Source organism: Aythya ferina, assembly GCF_964211825.1.
Source record: "Aythya ferina genome assembly, chromosome: 23".
Classification (NCBI taxonomy): domain Eukaryota; kingdom Metazoa; phylum Chordata; class Aves; order Anseriformes; family Anatidae; genus Aythya; species Aythya ferina.
Genome location: NC_140321.1, coordinates 1880219 through 1896086, shown reverse-complemented (window position 1 = coordinate 1896086; position 15868 = coordinate 1880219). Strand labels below are relative to the sequence as shown.

The window sequence follows — 15868 nt, the reverse complement described above, 5'->3', positions numbered from 1 at the left end:
ACAACACTGTACAGCAAAACCATTGTTTACATCGAGAAGCCCCAGTTTTATTGACCCACAAGCAAGAATGGGCTGCTGTTAAACTGGGAAGAATACACATGGATATGGATGGCTCCCAGTTTGTATCAGCTTTTATGGTAATACAACTTCAGAGTCTGATGATATGCCATGTGGACATTTTAAAAACTTTATTCTGTGTTCTGTCAAGTTACTGAGAAGAGACTAGGAAATAATGGGCCTTGTCAAAAGAATTGTAAAAGAGGGGTGGTTTTCAAATTCTGTAATGTTCATGAGAAGATCAATTCAGAATCTGTGGCATTGGCTTTTGTCCCAAGGTAGGATGTACTGCAATAGCTATGTGATATTTTGTGTGGCATAATAAATAATAAAAGTTCATGTGTTAGCCTAATCTATTTTACCATTTAAAGCTGTTAAATGAGATGTAAATTTAAAACAGATAGCAATGTTGTGCTCATCTAGGGATAAAATTGCTCAAATGAGACTTTTTGGTATTGTTAATTATAAATTCTAACAATATGATCATTAAAACACCGATAACTTCTGGAGGATGTGCTGCGGAGTACCAGGTCTTGCAAAATAGAAGTGAAGCAAGAGCTTTTAAGATGAGAATATAACATTACAGAGTATGAATTTTTTATGTGTTGAGTACAGGATGTAATAGTTCAAAGTAAATTTGCTGAGGGAGGCTTAATAGGAAATCTCATGGTAGGGCAATTTCTGTCTGAGTCCTGTGATGAATTGTGGTTTAGTAGATTAAGAGCATGTGTTTTGTATTGGGAAAACAGGCTGTCTTGCCTGAGCTGATGGCACAGTTGTGATACCTGATAGCAGTGTACTTTGTCTAAATTTTTCCATCAACCTCTTTGTTGAAACTTGACTGCTATTACACGCATCTATTTAGGAGGTGGAAGGACCTGTTTGTGGCACATTCTTACAGTGTGGTGATAAAGTGTGATAATGGCTACTCCTGCTCAAAACAATTCGGTGGTTAATTAGGGGACTGACTCGAGGTTAGTAAGGTTCTAGCCTCTAGAGATGCTGAAGAAAGAGAAACAAACCACCCCCCAAGTGGACTGTTTAAACGGTCACCAGAAGGGGTGCAAGAAGGCTGGCTGGAAAGAAAAAGTCTTGGTACAGCAGAGGGTAGCGTAATGTTCTCATACATAGAAAGGACTTTGGGGGTTGGTTGTTACAGGTGGTGATTTGTAAAGCAATTGATGCTCCTGGACAATTTTTGTGTCTGCAGCAACGTCTGGCAGGCTTTGGAGAGAACAAGCCTTTAAAATCTTGATAAGTCACCCAGCATTAATTTGTAGTTACACAGGGGTTTAAACAAAGAAGCAATCATGTTTATTTAGGGGGGGGAAATGCATGCTCAGCGTTATGTAGTGCTGAAATGTGTGTCACCCTGTTGGATCAGTGTTCAGTAAGTGAACTTGAAGCTACCTAGAAACAACGAAGGTAAATTTGCATAAGTAACACTATCTCACTGGTGTTGTTCATTATCGCTCAAGATAAGGCTCATTTCTGACAGTCTGTTCTGAATTGTGAGGTGGTCTCCAAAGTAACAGTTATCTTTTCATGTTGCACATTGATGTTTCATGTTTTGCCTCTTTGGACACCAGGGCAAGGTTACATAAAGGCTAACGCAGTTTTCTGAGGAAAAACTGTTTTCTTAAAAGTAGGCTAATCAGTAGGTTTTCCTGGAAAGATGAGACATTACAGCATCCTAGACAATTAAGCAAACCAGTTTGGTGTGTGTTGCTTCTGCAACATTTTGTCTTCTCAGCAGTAATTCTCAAGGTGTCAGAGCTTCAGGTTTGCCTTCTCTTGTTGAAGAGATTTCCACAGGATCGTTGTTGCTTTTAAGTATTTTTAGTTGCACATACCCACGGCATTCAAGTGTCTCCTTGTTCCTTCTGTGGCTCAGTGAACATTAGATTGTCTCTGTAAATAGACATTCCATCCTCAGATCCCTTTCTTCTCCCAAGTTATAAAGACGCTGTCTTGTATTCCAGGAAGGAACTCAGGATTATTGCGAAACAGGGATGATAGGTAAGTGTATTGATCCCTACCGGATAAATTTTGGACCAACCACCAACTTATTCCCACCAAACAATTAAAGGGGAGGCTTTATTATTTTTACTTCCTGACTGCACTATTTTCATGGCATTTGGTTATGTCTGAGTTGACATCAACACCAAATTTCTATCCAAAAGGCAGTATTTCTAGATTACCTTAATTGGAAAAATGATCTTAAATTTATTATCACAAATCACTGACTTGTATTTTAAACATCATGTTGGAGGTATGTAATGTTCTTCTCTAGACTTCTTTTAATAGGTTAATTCTTGAAATGAATAGTACAAATGTTTTTAAAGAACCGTATTCACCAGTTGGCCAGCCCCTCTGAGGGGAAAGCCAGAAGACTAAAAGCAACTCAAGTTCATACAGATGGCACTGTAAGAAGAAAAAACTCAGTCCCTCTAAAGCTCATTCAGTGAGCATTTGGAAAGTGCTGTTACCATAGATGTAATAATTTCTTGTGCCCTGGAAAGCTACTGATATCTTTAATTGGTATTTTTTTTTTTAGCTATAAGCTCTTGAACCCTGGCAGCTAGAGCTAAGTGGTAGCTTACGAAGGACCCCCGCCTCTGATGCTGCACAGTCGTGACTGCCTTTAATTAACAGATAAATGTGGGAAGAAAGCAGGTGTAGAAGGAAAACTGCAGTTAGTGAGGAACTTGGATAGTGAGGATGGAGCCGTTGTAGGTTTTGTGCTTCTTTCCTGTGGATCTGCATATGTGATGTCCAGGGGCTTGAGAGCTTCCAAAGTCCTTGAATACTCTGGACTTGGTGGGAATGCGTCTTTATGGCATTACAGGACTTGGCCCTTAATTTGGTTTTAACATCAAGAGAGAATACTTCATACCAGAGTTTGGTGGAGGAAAAAAAAAGTCTCCTTATCTAGGCTTGTACCCAGGTAGTGCACAGCATTAATGAATATCAAATAAACCTCATCTGTATCACACATTGCAGAGAGCAGTTTGTTAAAGTGCTGTGCTTGGAACTGTCTTAGCACTAACTAATGTAGCATTTGCAGTCTCCTTTTACTTTTTTTAACTTCATCTGAGAACTTACATCCAGAATCTCATGTATGGTTTATACTGTAGCTATCTGTTACTGCTAGAGTACCTGATGAAGGGCTGAGCTGTTCACTGAATCACTGACCCTACAGAATAAAGACATTCACCTTTTGAATTCAGTGCAAAATACATGTTCCTGTGAACTTTTGCCAGGTTAACTGTGAGAACTCTAACCAGTATTGAAATACAGTCTTTTATGTAGCTTTAATTTTATTTTTTCTAAATGTGTGGCATTTTGGAGGTATAGATGATTAACTCTGCCTTTTATAGATTTTCTTTATAAAGGGACAAAGGGAATATATTTCCCTAAAGAGATTCTTTGAGAAAGGGGGTGGAACTAAGAAGTGAAACTATAGATCTGTGGTTTTCTTCCTGCCCTAATTAACTGGATCCTTGTTTCTAATGCCAAGGGGGAGAGCCATGTTAAAGCACAATAAAATTACCAACACAGTCACCGCTGTGGTTGATGAGTACTCTAAAACCAAACCCTGAACTTTCTGGTTTGGGAAGAATTGTAGTTGTGCTTTCCAAAATCGTGTGTCTTTGAGCACAACATGAATGTAGAAGAGTTGAGAACGTCTCCAAGATAGTTGGTGTTATATGAGAGACTCCTCTGCTGTATACTGTAGAAATGCTTTGCTCTCAAGAAATGGGGTTGTGTACTCTAGACATAAGTGGAGAGTGTTCAATAAAATAAGTTTTCAGTGTGCAAGGCCTGGGCTTCATGGTTACAAGCACTGCTCCCCTCCTGAGGGGTGAGCAGATCTGTGTCATTGGGTTATCTGTGTTCCATTAACTTGTGGTATATTTTCATAAATGGAAAAGGAGTTGTCAGGGAAGAAATTAAAATGAAATAAAACTGCAGATGCCTGCAACTTCCCCTCTGCTCTCTTCACTTCGTTTATTATCGTGCAAAGAATGTTGATTACCAAAAGCAAGCATTGTATTATCACTTGTATGAAATGATAAAACAAAGGTTGCCATCCTTTGAGCTCATGTGGTAATGGCGTAGTTCACTCCCAGAAGCTTTTGTGGCAAAGAATCAAGCATACATCAAGAGTTCAGAAAGCCAAGAATCTGCTGGCATATAATGAAAAGTACGTTATTATTTTATCTAATAGGGATTGGCAGAGACTTGAGAACAATAGCTGGGGAGGAGTAGGCTCTGTAATGGGATTGCGCTGTCACGTGGGCTGCCTCCTGTTTCAAGCCAGTGCAGGAATCTCGCTGCATGTGAATCTGCTGTGCCCCCCTCTTGCATGTAGTGTTTGTCCTGGAAGTCCCAGATTTCCAGGTCTAGTAAAGCAGTGGAGTGCTGTATTTTTCTGAGAATAACTTCATCTCTTTCTGCTCTGCAATTTTAGGTACAGAACGCCTGTTAAATAGGCCTCTGTTCAGTGAAATTGCCTGGCTTTGTCATGCAAAGAAATTAAACTGAGAAAATCCATTTGCTGTTGGCTGTGAACCTGAAAAGCAAGGCGCTTTAATTCTGTAGTGGGGAAGTCCTGCCTCAATATGATCTCACGCAAGCAAATTCTCAGGCAGGATTACCGTAGTGAATGCTAAGTTTTTACTGTCTTCCTATTTTTGCAGCAGTTTCTGAATCCTGATCTTCCCCTCTTATTTAACCACCTTCACATGTCTGTGATGCTGTGTCTCTAGAGCTTTAAATTGATGCAGGAGTGCAGCCTCTTTAAGCTCGTATGAAGAGAACTGTAAGGTAATGGTGTTGTATGCCAATTTTACCCCTCCTGAGCTATGCAGTGATCAGGAGATAATCCATTACTGTAGCTGTCTGTGCTAGATTACTAAAGTAGCTGCAGATTTTATAGAAAGCCTGTTCTTTAAGAGCTTGATTGCACTCCCATTGAAACTTAGACTTCTTAGTGATTTTTGTTGGAAATGAGGCTCAAAATACCGTCCTTTGTTAGAAAGCTGGGGTGGGTGGTATCTATTAATAAAGAGCAATACCAGCCTGAAGGAGGGCTTGAGGTAGTGAAGTTCTGCTCTTCTGGCTGTGCCTGGAGTGCAGAATTCAGATCGACTTCATTTCAGCGCCTAGTGATTTGTGTCCCTGTGTGCTGGTCGCGGGGCTTCCTGCTGGGGCCATTCTTAATAAAGTCACAGAATAATACCTCCTGGCTCCGTGGTCACCATCATTTGCAGTTTGGAAATGTGTTGCTGCTTAGAAAAGCATTCTGCTTCCTCGGAGAGCACACTGCCTACCAAGATAAAAATGCTTGCTGGTTTTTAAATCCTGTAGTAGTACAAAGGGATCCTTTTGGCTTGAGAGAGGCTGTGGCAGGTTGGTGGCCCTGACCCTGCTGAAGAAACCAGAATTTTGCTGAGCATGGTGGGAAGGCTTAAAAGGGCTGGTTTCACCCCAAGAAAATAGGTTCCTAGGTTCTTCCTCTTGAGTTCGTGGAGAGAAGCTCCCTGAGGGCTGGCTGAGCAGCAGTGCCATGCTCCTGTTGCTTCTCCTCCAAAAGAGCCCACGTGTTCAGGGCAGCCGAGGCTCGTGGCCCCACAGCCTTTGAGCTGCCTTTGAGGCAGCGCAAACACAACGCAGCGGTTTGGGGGGACTGATGAATGCTTGCCTAAGGATTAGGTGGGAATTTCATTAGTGTAAGTCTGGCTTAAACCTCAATTTCATTCAGATAGCTTTCTGAGAAGGCTGAGAGCTGGAGTGCGCTGAAAAGCACTGCATGGCTTCGACGTTCCCCTTGGTGCCGTGAAACTGCTCGTGAGGCTTCTCCCTGCTTCGCCCTGCCATGCCTGGGGAGGGATGGCCAGCACAGCTGTCACTTCACAGCTGGTCCTTGCACAGATACGTTGCTGCTTTCAGACCCGCATTGGGAACAATTAGTGAAGTAAGGGTTGCTGTGTGAGGTTATTTGGAACGGTTCTGGCCATTTTAATCACTGAGTGCTCGTCCACTGCCTGTGAGCATAGACTTCTGCACGGATGCTGTCATGACCTGGTTTTGCAGGTCAGCCCTCTGGTTTTCTGTCCTCCCTTATTCCCCCGCCCCAGGTCGCTTTTCTGTAACATGTGGTCCAGCCAGAATTTGCCAGAATTTGGCTACTTGCAAACTTTGTTTCTGCTTTAGAAATGATTTCTAGTGAAAGATCCACCACTCGAGGTCAGCCAAAGATATGGAGCCTGGCGGAGCTCAGCATCTTACACGTTGCAGTCCCAGGGAGGTGGTGTGGTGCAGTCGTGGAGATCTCGTATCCTGAACTTCCCCAGCAAGGTCTTTCTTCCTCATGGCCACTATGCTACACAAAGAAACTCAGCCCTGAGATCCCGTGGAAAGTCAGCTTGCTAAAACCAGACCAACTTTTTGTTCAAGCTGGGAGTAATAAATTCTCGGTGCTCTGGAAAACGTGGCTAGTTGTTGTTATCCACAGTGCATGTGTCAGTTAGCACAGCTAGTTGTTGCCACATGTTGCATATTTTGGAGCTGCAGTGCATCTGGAGTTCACTTGCTTCGTCACTTCTGATTTACAAGTGTTGCACAGTAAGAGGGTGGGAGGCTTGGGCCAGCAGAGGCACCCAGAGGTCAGCAAGTAAGGAAATGGGCATTTAATTCTGCTTTCATTTCAGTTGTCTGTTGGAATGAAGGCAGGACTGTGCTGTGGGCAGCTGCATCATTATCAATGGACTTGGAGCCTGTTTTGGTTTGCGGGGAGATGCTTAAGGCTGTGTCTGGGGGATGGAAGTGTGTTTGAGTGCTCTGTTGCACCTTCCTCTTTAAAGCAAAAGGTCACAGTTCATTTCTGTTGGAAATAGCTGGGTCATGTTTTTTCCAAATGGAAGAGTGATCCAGAGACTTGGCATCAGACCCCAGTTAAATAGTTTTGTCAGCTGTCGGTGACTCTAATTTCCTGGAGCATTTTAGATATGCTTTTTAAATTGGCATGAAAAAGCTGATAGCGTTGCTTAGTATGTTTTTTTTTTTTCTTCTTCTGGAAAGAAATTTCCTATTCAACGCTTAACATACACCACAAATTCCTTGAGCCCTTTACTTGTCCTGGTGAAAGTAGCTGCATTGCTCCAGGTGGGATCATTGCTGTGTGTGCGTGCATTCCCCCCTCTTGCTCCAGACTCCCCAAAATCAGTCCTGTAGCTTCGCTAGCTCAGCTCCTGCTCCATAGAGTAGCTGGCAGACGCACTGAGAGCTGTGTAGTAATGCTTGCTTCGTATTTTTTTCTCTTCCACTCTCGTTATATTTTTACTTTCTTTTCTTCTTTGTGATGTGACATTTTCAGCTGATGTATTGCAAGCAAACCCTTCTAATTTTGGAGTCCAGATCACAAGAGTGAGTTTCTTTCTACTAGTGTCTATAGCTGTATTTTTTGTGTGTCCTCCCCTCTGATTTTGGTAAAGGCCAACCATATTTAGTAAATATGACTAGGTAAGAGAATCCTCTGTCTTGTAAAATCTTTCCCTTTTTCACAAAGCAATGTTCTCTTTACATTGGGCCAATGAAATTTCTTCAGTTTGCTCTTTGGGTTAGTTTTCAGATCTACTCTTTTGTGTGTACCGTTATGTGACTTTGCTCCATTAAAGGGGCAGAGTCAGCAAGCCAGAAGGTGTATTCAGAATTCACCAGTGATTTGCTTACCTTACACGATGATTTTTCTGAAGCGACTACTGCTTTGAGTGCCATTAGTCTTTCAGGCCCTTCACAAAATGCCTGAAAATCATGGATCTTCTTCAAAAGCTGGATATGTGATGGTTTCTGAAATTGGGCCTCTTGAAAGAGTTTCAAATTGTGCATCAAAACAAAAAGATAAAGGTATCTGAATCCCTTAGGATGGTATAGGTCTTTCATTGCAGCTTTATTTAATTTCTGTATAGCACTCTAAAAAAACGGCTTTTATGAATTTTCACATGTATTCAAAATTAAAAGAGCAACCCCTTTTCCTAGAGCTTTTAAGACAAGGACTTTCAAAATTTTTCCAAAGACTATGATGTTGAATTGCTATTAGAATTGTATATCTAGAAATCCTCAGTGACATGATGATGTTTGAAATTCCTTGGGTTTAGGTTTGCTTCCTGATATGATAAGGTTTCTGGGGAACTTAGTGTTTCTGCCCTCAAAAGTATTAAACCCAAAAAGACCTCACTGCATTCTAGAGTGTTTTGTTTCTTGCGAGGATGTCTCAGAACTGCTGTCAGGAAAGCAAGTAACTGTTTGTGGTGTATGTTATATTATTTATTTGCTTACTGGAATCATTTGCATGGAATTTTTGGCACCTTCTCCAATGTAATTTGTACATTGCTTTTGTAAGATATAATACCCAGGTAACTCTTGCACTAGCTAATCCCTTTCTGTTCTCTCGCCTATGCTATTAAGACTTCTGTCATGCACTGTTTGTGATGTACATTTGCACCCTGCAAGAGCAGCAGAGTGAACAGTTTTTTTTCCCTTCCAGAATTTGCTTGTTGCTTTGAACTCAGCTTTACTATACATGCTAAAGAAAACCAGTAGCACTGACTGGAATTGCATACACAGACTCGAAGTCATAGCCCAAAGTGTTCAACAGTTGTCTCAATTTAGCTGCTGGGAGGATGGCAGCGTGCTCCATTTGTTTTGTTGAGCTAAAATGCTGCTACTCCATCCTAGCTCAATAAATGTTACTGGGGAGGGGCTTCACAGCATACTGCTCAGGGCTACAGCAAAGAGACTCTTTGGGACACTTACCACAACCACGTTTATCTAATCCGTCCCCACTTTCTTTTGCCTCAGAGGTTGAAAGATCTCAAGCAAAGGGAATTTGCTCGCAATGTCTCCTCAAGGTCACGTAAAGATGAAAGGAAGCAGGAGAAAGCACTCCGACGTCTTCATGAACTGGCTGAACAGAGAAGGCAGCCTGAATGGTGAGTATGGGGGATCCCTGAGCACCCCTGGAGCATGTGAGCAGGAGTGCTGCTTGGGACTGTGTGAATTTTGAGGGAAAAGCTTCATGCTTAAGTTTGGCCTCATGCTGTGTTTTGTAGGACAGGATTCACTGAATGGGTATTCCAGAGCATTCCCAAATTGCTTTATCCAGCAATAATTTTCATTATTTGATAATGCTAAAAACTTCAAACAGGTGTAGAATACTATTTTAACGCATACCTGTGGATACAAGATAATTGAAATGGGTAAAAGATTTTAGATGAGGCATGAAACTGACTGCAGAGGTATACAAATGGCCATCAGCTGTTTTCTGTCTTACCTTGTTCATACAGCGCTCCTGGAAGCGGACCCATGTTCAGAACCACCACTGTGGCTGTGGATGAGGAAGGTGGAGATGATGACGATTCTGCAGCCAACAGCAGTTCTTTTGTGCAGACAATGTCTGGCCAAGCTTCAGAGATGACAATGGACAGAGGTTTCCTTAACACTGGACAAGTTGGTGGCACCCTTATGCCAGGCCAAATGCCCCTCCAGTCAGCACAAGCAATCAGTTTTGGCATTAAGAGCACTTTGGGAACTCCACTGCAAAAGATAGGTGTGTCATTTTCATTTGCCAAGAAGACTCCGGTGAAGCTTGAGACCATAGCTTCTGTTTTCAAGGACCACGTGGAAGAATCAAGTTCTGCAGATGGAGGAAAAGCTGATGAGAGAGGGTCCTCAGATGCAGGAAGCCTGCAGAAATCTGGTGATGGTGAAAGCACAAATAATTCTGATGGCAAGACGGAGGAAGATGACCAGCATGACAAAGATAGCGGCTCTCTAGCCACTACGTTATCTAAACTGAAAAAGATGAGACGAGAAGATGGACCAATGGCAGTTGAACCAGAATACTATCATTATATTCCCCCAGCCCACTGTAAAGTAAAGCCTAATTTTCAATTCCTGCTTTTCATGAAGTCTACAGAACAAATGGAAGCTGAAAATGTGAATAAAAAAAACACACATGAAGTCAAAAAGGGTAATTCTCCAAAACCCAAACCCAGCAAGCATGCAGAGAAGGCTGCTGAGAGCACAGTGCAGCAGAAGGAACAGAGTACTACTGAAACTACTGCTCTGCAGAGCAAAACGGAGCTAAAAGAAGTCCCAGAAAATGCAAGTATGCAGGAGGGCAAGCATCTTGCAGAGAGCCATCTCCCAGAGCCAGACACTACTAAGGAAGTCAGTCAGCCTGTCCCAAGCAGTAAAGATGTCACCGAAGGACCAAAACATCCAACAGGACCTTTTTTTCCAGTTCTGAGCAAAGATGAGAGCACTACTCTCCAGTGGCCTTCAGAGCTGCTCATATTTACCAAAGCAGAACCTTCTGTTTCATACAGTTGTAATCCCCTGTATTTTGATTTCAAGCTGTCTCGCAACAAAGATGCTAAAGGCAAAGGGGCAGAGAAATCCAAGGATCCAGGAGGCCTTTGTAAAGAAAACATTCAGACTCCAGAATCTGGAGAGATGAGCAAACCCAAGGAGGCAGAAAGCATAGCTAACAGTTCTGCTGGGAAAATGGAAAGTAAATCTCTGTCTGCCTGTGGCTCCCAGAACAAGCAGGAGTCTAAATTGGCAAATGTTAGTAAGGTAGAGGGAGATGACAGTAGTAAAAATGTAACTGGTAAGAATAAATCTGGAAAATCCCATAAACATAAAAAGAAAAAAAAGCACAAAAAGTCTAGCAAACACAAACATAAACACAAGGAAGAACCTGATGAGAAGAGCCGAAAAACTGACCTGGGGGAAGAGAAACCCAAGAAACGGAAAAAACGCAGACACAAAAAACTCAAATCTTCTCTTTCTACTGAATCAGAACGGGCACTGAAAACTGAACTGTCTGAAGAGTGTAGCCATTTCCAGAAGAAAAAGCGATGCTCTCAGGAGTCGCAGAGGAAGTCTCTGTCTGCTGAAGAGGGAAGTAGCAGTAAGAAAGAGGACAGTGGTAACTCCTGCCAAGAACATGGCAGCAAGAAACACAAGGCTGACCTGCAGCAGCTGCCAGCTGCCAGGAGGCGGTGTGCTGGCCCCTCTCTGGGCAGGTCCGGCCGCAGGAGCCGGCAGAGCAGCGGGGATTATGACAGTGACGAGGGCTCCCACAGGAAGCACTCCCGGCAGAAATCTCCCTCGCAGTACAGTGATGACGACGACTCCGGCAGTGACCACTCCAGGAGCCGCTCCAGGTCAGGGCGGAGGCACTCATCTCGACGGTCCTACTCCACCAGTTCCGATGCTTCTTCAGACCAGAGCAGGTACAGCCGCCGGAGGAGTTACTCGGATGACAGCTACAGCGACTACAGTGACCGGTCAAGGTGCCACTCAAAGAGGTCCCACGACTCGGAGGATGACTCTGACTACAACAGCTCAAATCACAGATCAAAGCGGCGCAAGTACTCCTCTTCCGAAGACGACTACAGCTCGAGTCGGAGCAGGTCAAGGAGTCGAAGCAGGAGCCGAACCCACCCTCGAGGAAGGTCAAGAAGTCGGAGTCGGGGCAGGACACGAAGCAGCAGCTGTAGCCGCAGTCGAAGCAAGAGGAGGAGCCGAAGCATGACGGGTCGCAGCTGGAAACGAAGTCGCAGCTACAGCCGGGATCGCAGCCGCAGTACGAGAAGCCACTCGCAGAGGTCGCTCTCGCGAAAGGGCTCTCGAGGCCATGAGAGCCCTGAGGAGAGGCGGTCAGGGAGAAGAGACTTCATCAGGTCCAAAATCTATCGCTCACAGTCTCCTCACTACTTCCGAACAAGCAGAAATGAAGGAGCTTTGAAGAAGGAGGACGGCAAAGGTGAGGATCTCAAAGGGTCTGGCTCTCTCTCCCAGAACAGCAGCAGTAGCTCTGGCACCGGGAGGGCCTCGGAAGGTGACTGCAGTCCAGAAGAGAGAAACTCCGTGACTGCAAAACTTCTCCTGGAAAAGATCCAGTCCAGAAAGGTTGAGAAGAAGCCGTGTGTTACTGATGAAATGCTAGCAGGGGCAAACAAGGTGGGCATAAAGCTCAAAGACCCTCCACAAGGCTACTTTGGCCCCAAGCTTCCTCCTTCATTAGGCAACAAACCAGTTCTCCCTTTAATTGGGAAATTGCCAACCATCCGAAAACCAAACGCAAAAAGATACGAGGAGTCTGGCTTAGAGAGGGGTGAAGAACAAGAGCTATCGGACTCTGAGGACGCTTCCCAAGGCGTGGAGGAGACTCAGTTGGCTGGCCAGTCTCTCCTGGAAGAAGTGGTGATGGTTATGCAGGACAAACCTCTGGATGAGCAGAAACGCGATGAACCTGCTGTGGAGATGCCGTCCATTCCCCTCGAAGCACCAGCACTGCCCGAGTGCTTTAGTTCTGGGGACCTGGTCATGCAGCACAACTTCCTCTCGGACCCGAGCGATGGTGATGCGTTGGAACCCATGGATGGGGGCAGCCAGCCTGTCCCTGTGGAAGCCGGTATGATGCCCTTGGTCCCTGATGTGGAGCATTTTCCCGGCTATGTGCCTCAGAGCGGGGAGCCGAGCATCGAAGGAGACCGAGAAGGAGGAGAAGACTCCTCTCTGGCACCGCTCGAGAGCCAGCCCATCACTTTTACACCTGAAGAGATGGAGAAGTACAGCAAACTGCAGCAGGCTGCTCAGCAGCACATCCAGCAACAGCTCCTCGCAAAGCAGGTCAAGGCTTTTCCTGCCTCCACCGCGCTGGCGCCAGCAGCGCCTGCCCTGCAGCCCATCCACATCCAGCAGCCGGCGGCGGCATCCGCGACCTCCATCACCACTGTGCAGCACGCCATCCTGCAGCACCACGCTGCTGCGGCTGCCGCCGCCATCGGCATCCACCCCCACCCCCATCCCCAGCCTCTTGCTCAGGTTCATCATATACCCCAGCCCCACTTGACGCCCATCTCGTTATCCCACCTGACCCACTCGATTATTCCGGGGCACCCTGCCACGTTTCTAGCCAGCCACCCCATCCACATCATTCCGGCATCAGCCATCCACCCGGGCCCCTTTACTTTTCACCCAGTTCCTCATGCTCTTTACCCGACCCTTCTTGCCCCAAGACCCGCTGCTGCTGCGGCCGCTACAGCGTTACATCTTCACCCCTTGCTGCACCCCATTTTCTCAGGTCAGGACTTGCAGCACCCCCCGAGTCACGGCACATGAAGGACGAGCGAAGTAACCTTGGAGGAAGGAGAATATTTTGCATTTTGGGAAGGGGTTGAAGCTGATCTAGCTGGCAGGTGAGGCCTGAGAATTTCCTTTCACTATTTAGCAGCCAAAGAAGCCAGGCGTGGCCGGAGGGCTGGGTAACAGTGTGCAGCAGGTCAGTTTGCAAGCGTTGTGTGCAGCCACTGCCAGGGGCTGTTGCAGCCCCGCTGCCACCATGTTCATAGCAGCGCTGTGCCGGAGGAGTCATCTCGAGCACAGACAGGCGAGGCACTTGGAAAGGCTTTTTTCCCTGGATTCTTACACTTAGTCATCCTCCTGCTGCTGTGTATATGACAAGTGATATTTCATGCACACTAATAGGTCTCTAAAATCCTTTTATTGAGGTCATCTAATTAAAATAGTCAGCATGATTGAATCCTGCTTGTAATCAGCGATGAAACACTCAGTAACTGACAGCTGTGGGTCCTGGCAAGGAGACTGATGGGAGGGCAGCACCCCTCTTGTTTTGTCTGGGCCAGTACCAGTTTTCAGGCATTGCAGATCTCCTGGCATCCTACTGCTGCGTACTTAGGTTTCTTTTCTCTTAATGTAAGCAGCAAAGGTGGGAATAAGATCTGATTTTGAAGCAAAGTGAACAGAGGAGCTGCATGTGTGCTCCGAGCTCTGACCCTTCTCCATCCTGCATTAACATTCTCCTGTGTGAGGACTGCACCTTGACACCTTCTGTATATTGTGAACTGGAGAGAGGTTCTCAGATTGGTAGTTTGTGATTTCAATCTAGGCTTTGACCACTCTTCTCCTAAGAAAGAAAGGAAAAAAAAAATCTGCTCTGGCTTCCATCTTTAGAGGTGTTGCAAAAGAGGCTCTCAGCTGAGAGAGAAGAAAAATCCCTTTAGGAATTGAAGCAATACAGAGGACTGGGGAGAGTGATGGGAGTATGTAAAGTGTATTCTTTCCTCTGTAGTACTGATGGTTTCCTTATTAATTTATAGGATTTTTTTTTAATGTAAAGAATTGCACTGAACTCTGTAAAGGAAGATGCTGCTTTTTGTAGCTCATATAAAAAGGTTACATTTGTAGTATACCGCAATAATATTTTTTACAGCCAGTTCTTTTAGTGGTACTTGTTCTGGTGGCTTTTGTGTAAATATGTTTGCCGTAGGTGAAATAAGACACTTGTAAAGGTTCAACTTTATAGTTTCAGCTAGATGCAAAACGAACTAAGCATGTATATTTTATCAAGCTCATGTATTTTTGAAGCTTTTATGTACTATAAGATGTAAAAAAAAAAAAAAAAAAATCCACCTTCATTTAGCGTTTTGCAGAAGAAAAACGTGCAACTCGAATACCTGAGGTGCGTGGATGACACCGGTGACTCTAACAGCTAATGAACGGCACCGCCTGGAAGGTGCTGGCTTTGGGAACGGTGTACTACGGGGTGCCGCGGGGGCTTGCTGCATGCTCCTGGTCTTTACTAAGCAGCTACTTATAGGAATTGACACTGGAGGCTGTCTCAGGAGTGTCAAGAATTTGGGTTGTCTCCCACCGAGTGCAGAATTCCTTCCCCTCCCCCCTTCCTGTCCTACCCCCTCGGTTTGTACCAGGTGTGCAATCCATTCTGCCTTCTGCTGTCAGCAGAACCTTTCAGCCACCACTGTATGCACAGGGCCAGGTGCTTTGGTTTGTAACTAATCCCTTGTGCCCACACCTCTCTGTGGTGGGGTGTGAGGGATTTCTGTTCCTTCCCACGTTGTTCCCTGGCGCTGGGTACCACCAACCACAGGGGCTTTGAGGCCAGCACCAAGAGCTGCTGGCCCCAGGACCTGGGTTGGGTATTTCGGGTTCGGGTTCTCCTGGTGTTAGTGCAGGTTTGGGGCATGCCTGTGAACCACTTCCAGGCTGCACCCCCACGCTTGGTTTTGGCGGCCCGGTTTCGGAGCAGGCGGCAGTGGCTGCCGCTCGGTGCCGTTCCTCCCTTCCCTCCTTCCTCTCCAGAAGCACAGAACTGAGACCCAGGGGCAGACTGAAAGGATCAAAAACTCTGAGCTTCCTCATTATTTAAACAAGAGCCTTTACATTTGGACAGGTCGGACTGAATCACAACGGTCACAAAAGGGACTCAATTTCTCTGTAAATAATTAACAGAATACAGTATTAATGTTTCAGTGCTGAGCTCATTAGCTTCTAGATTCAATATGCGTGTTCTGGCACCCTTCACACTGCAGTCAGGGTTTTTTTTTGTTTTGTTTTGTTTTTGACTTCCGGAATAGTGCTAAAAATAATTAACCTATCATTACTTAACGAGCATAAACAGACTGTATTTAACTTTGTCACATAAGATATATATAAATATATATATATGCTGTAAAATGAGGGGAAAAAACCTTTCTAATAAACCAATGATTTGTGGAGAAATGTGTGAAATGTCCTGAAGCTGCTGCTCGCGGTGTAGCACACATAAGGCTGTTGTTTTTGTGAAATGCCAGCATTAGGTGCTCGCTTCATCTTCCCCGGGAGCAAAGCTCATGCTGCTGGGACACCTTGGGCAGAATATGTTGAGCCTGGCTGCAAGCGTGTGCTCCTCCTGTGCTTGGGTTCTGTCTGC

At 45.1% G+C, this 15868-nt stretch overlaps 1 protein-coding gene across 7 annotated transcripts in view; it reads left to right on the top strand.

Moving 5' to 3' along the window:
* The window catches only part of GPATCH8 (G-patch domain containing 8), a 55478-nt gene extending 39800 nt beyond the window's left edge, over positions 1–15678 (top strand). For 6 of the 7 annotated variants that reach the window (XM_084496737.1, XM_084496739.1, XM_084496740.1 and 3 more), the window contains 3 exons: positions 7144–7227; positions 8923–9053; positions 9408–15678. In XM_084496737.1, coding sequence (XP_084352863.1) covers positions 7144–7227; positions 8923–9053; positions 9408–13257 — 4065 coding nt within the window. In that variant the 3' untranslated portion in view covers positions 13258–15678. The remainder of the gene's footprint in view (positions 1–7143; positions 7228–8922; positions 9054–9407) is intronic. The other variant, XM_084496738.1, reaches the window with a different exon arrangement.
* Positions 15679–15868: the final 190 nt, after the last annotated feature.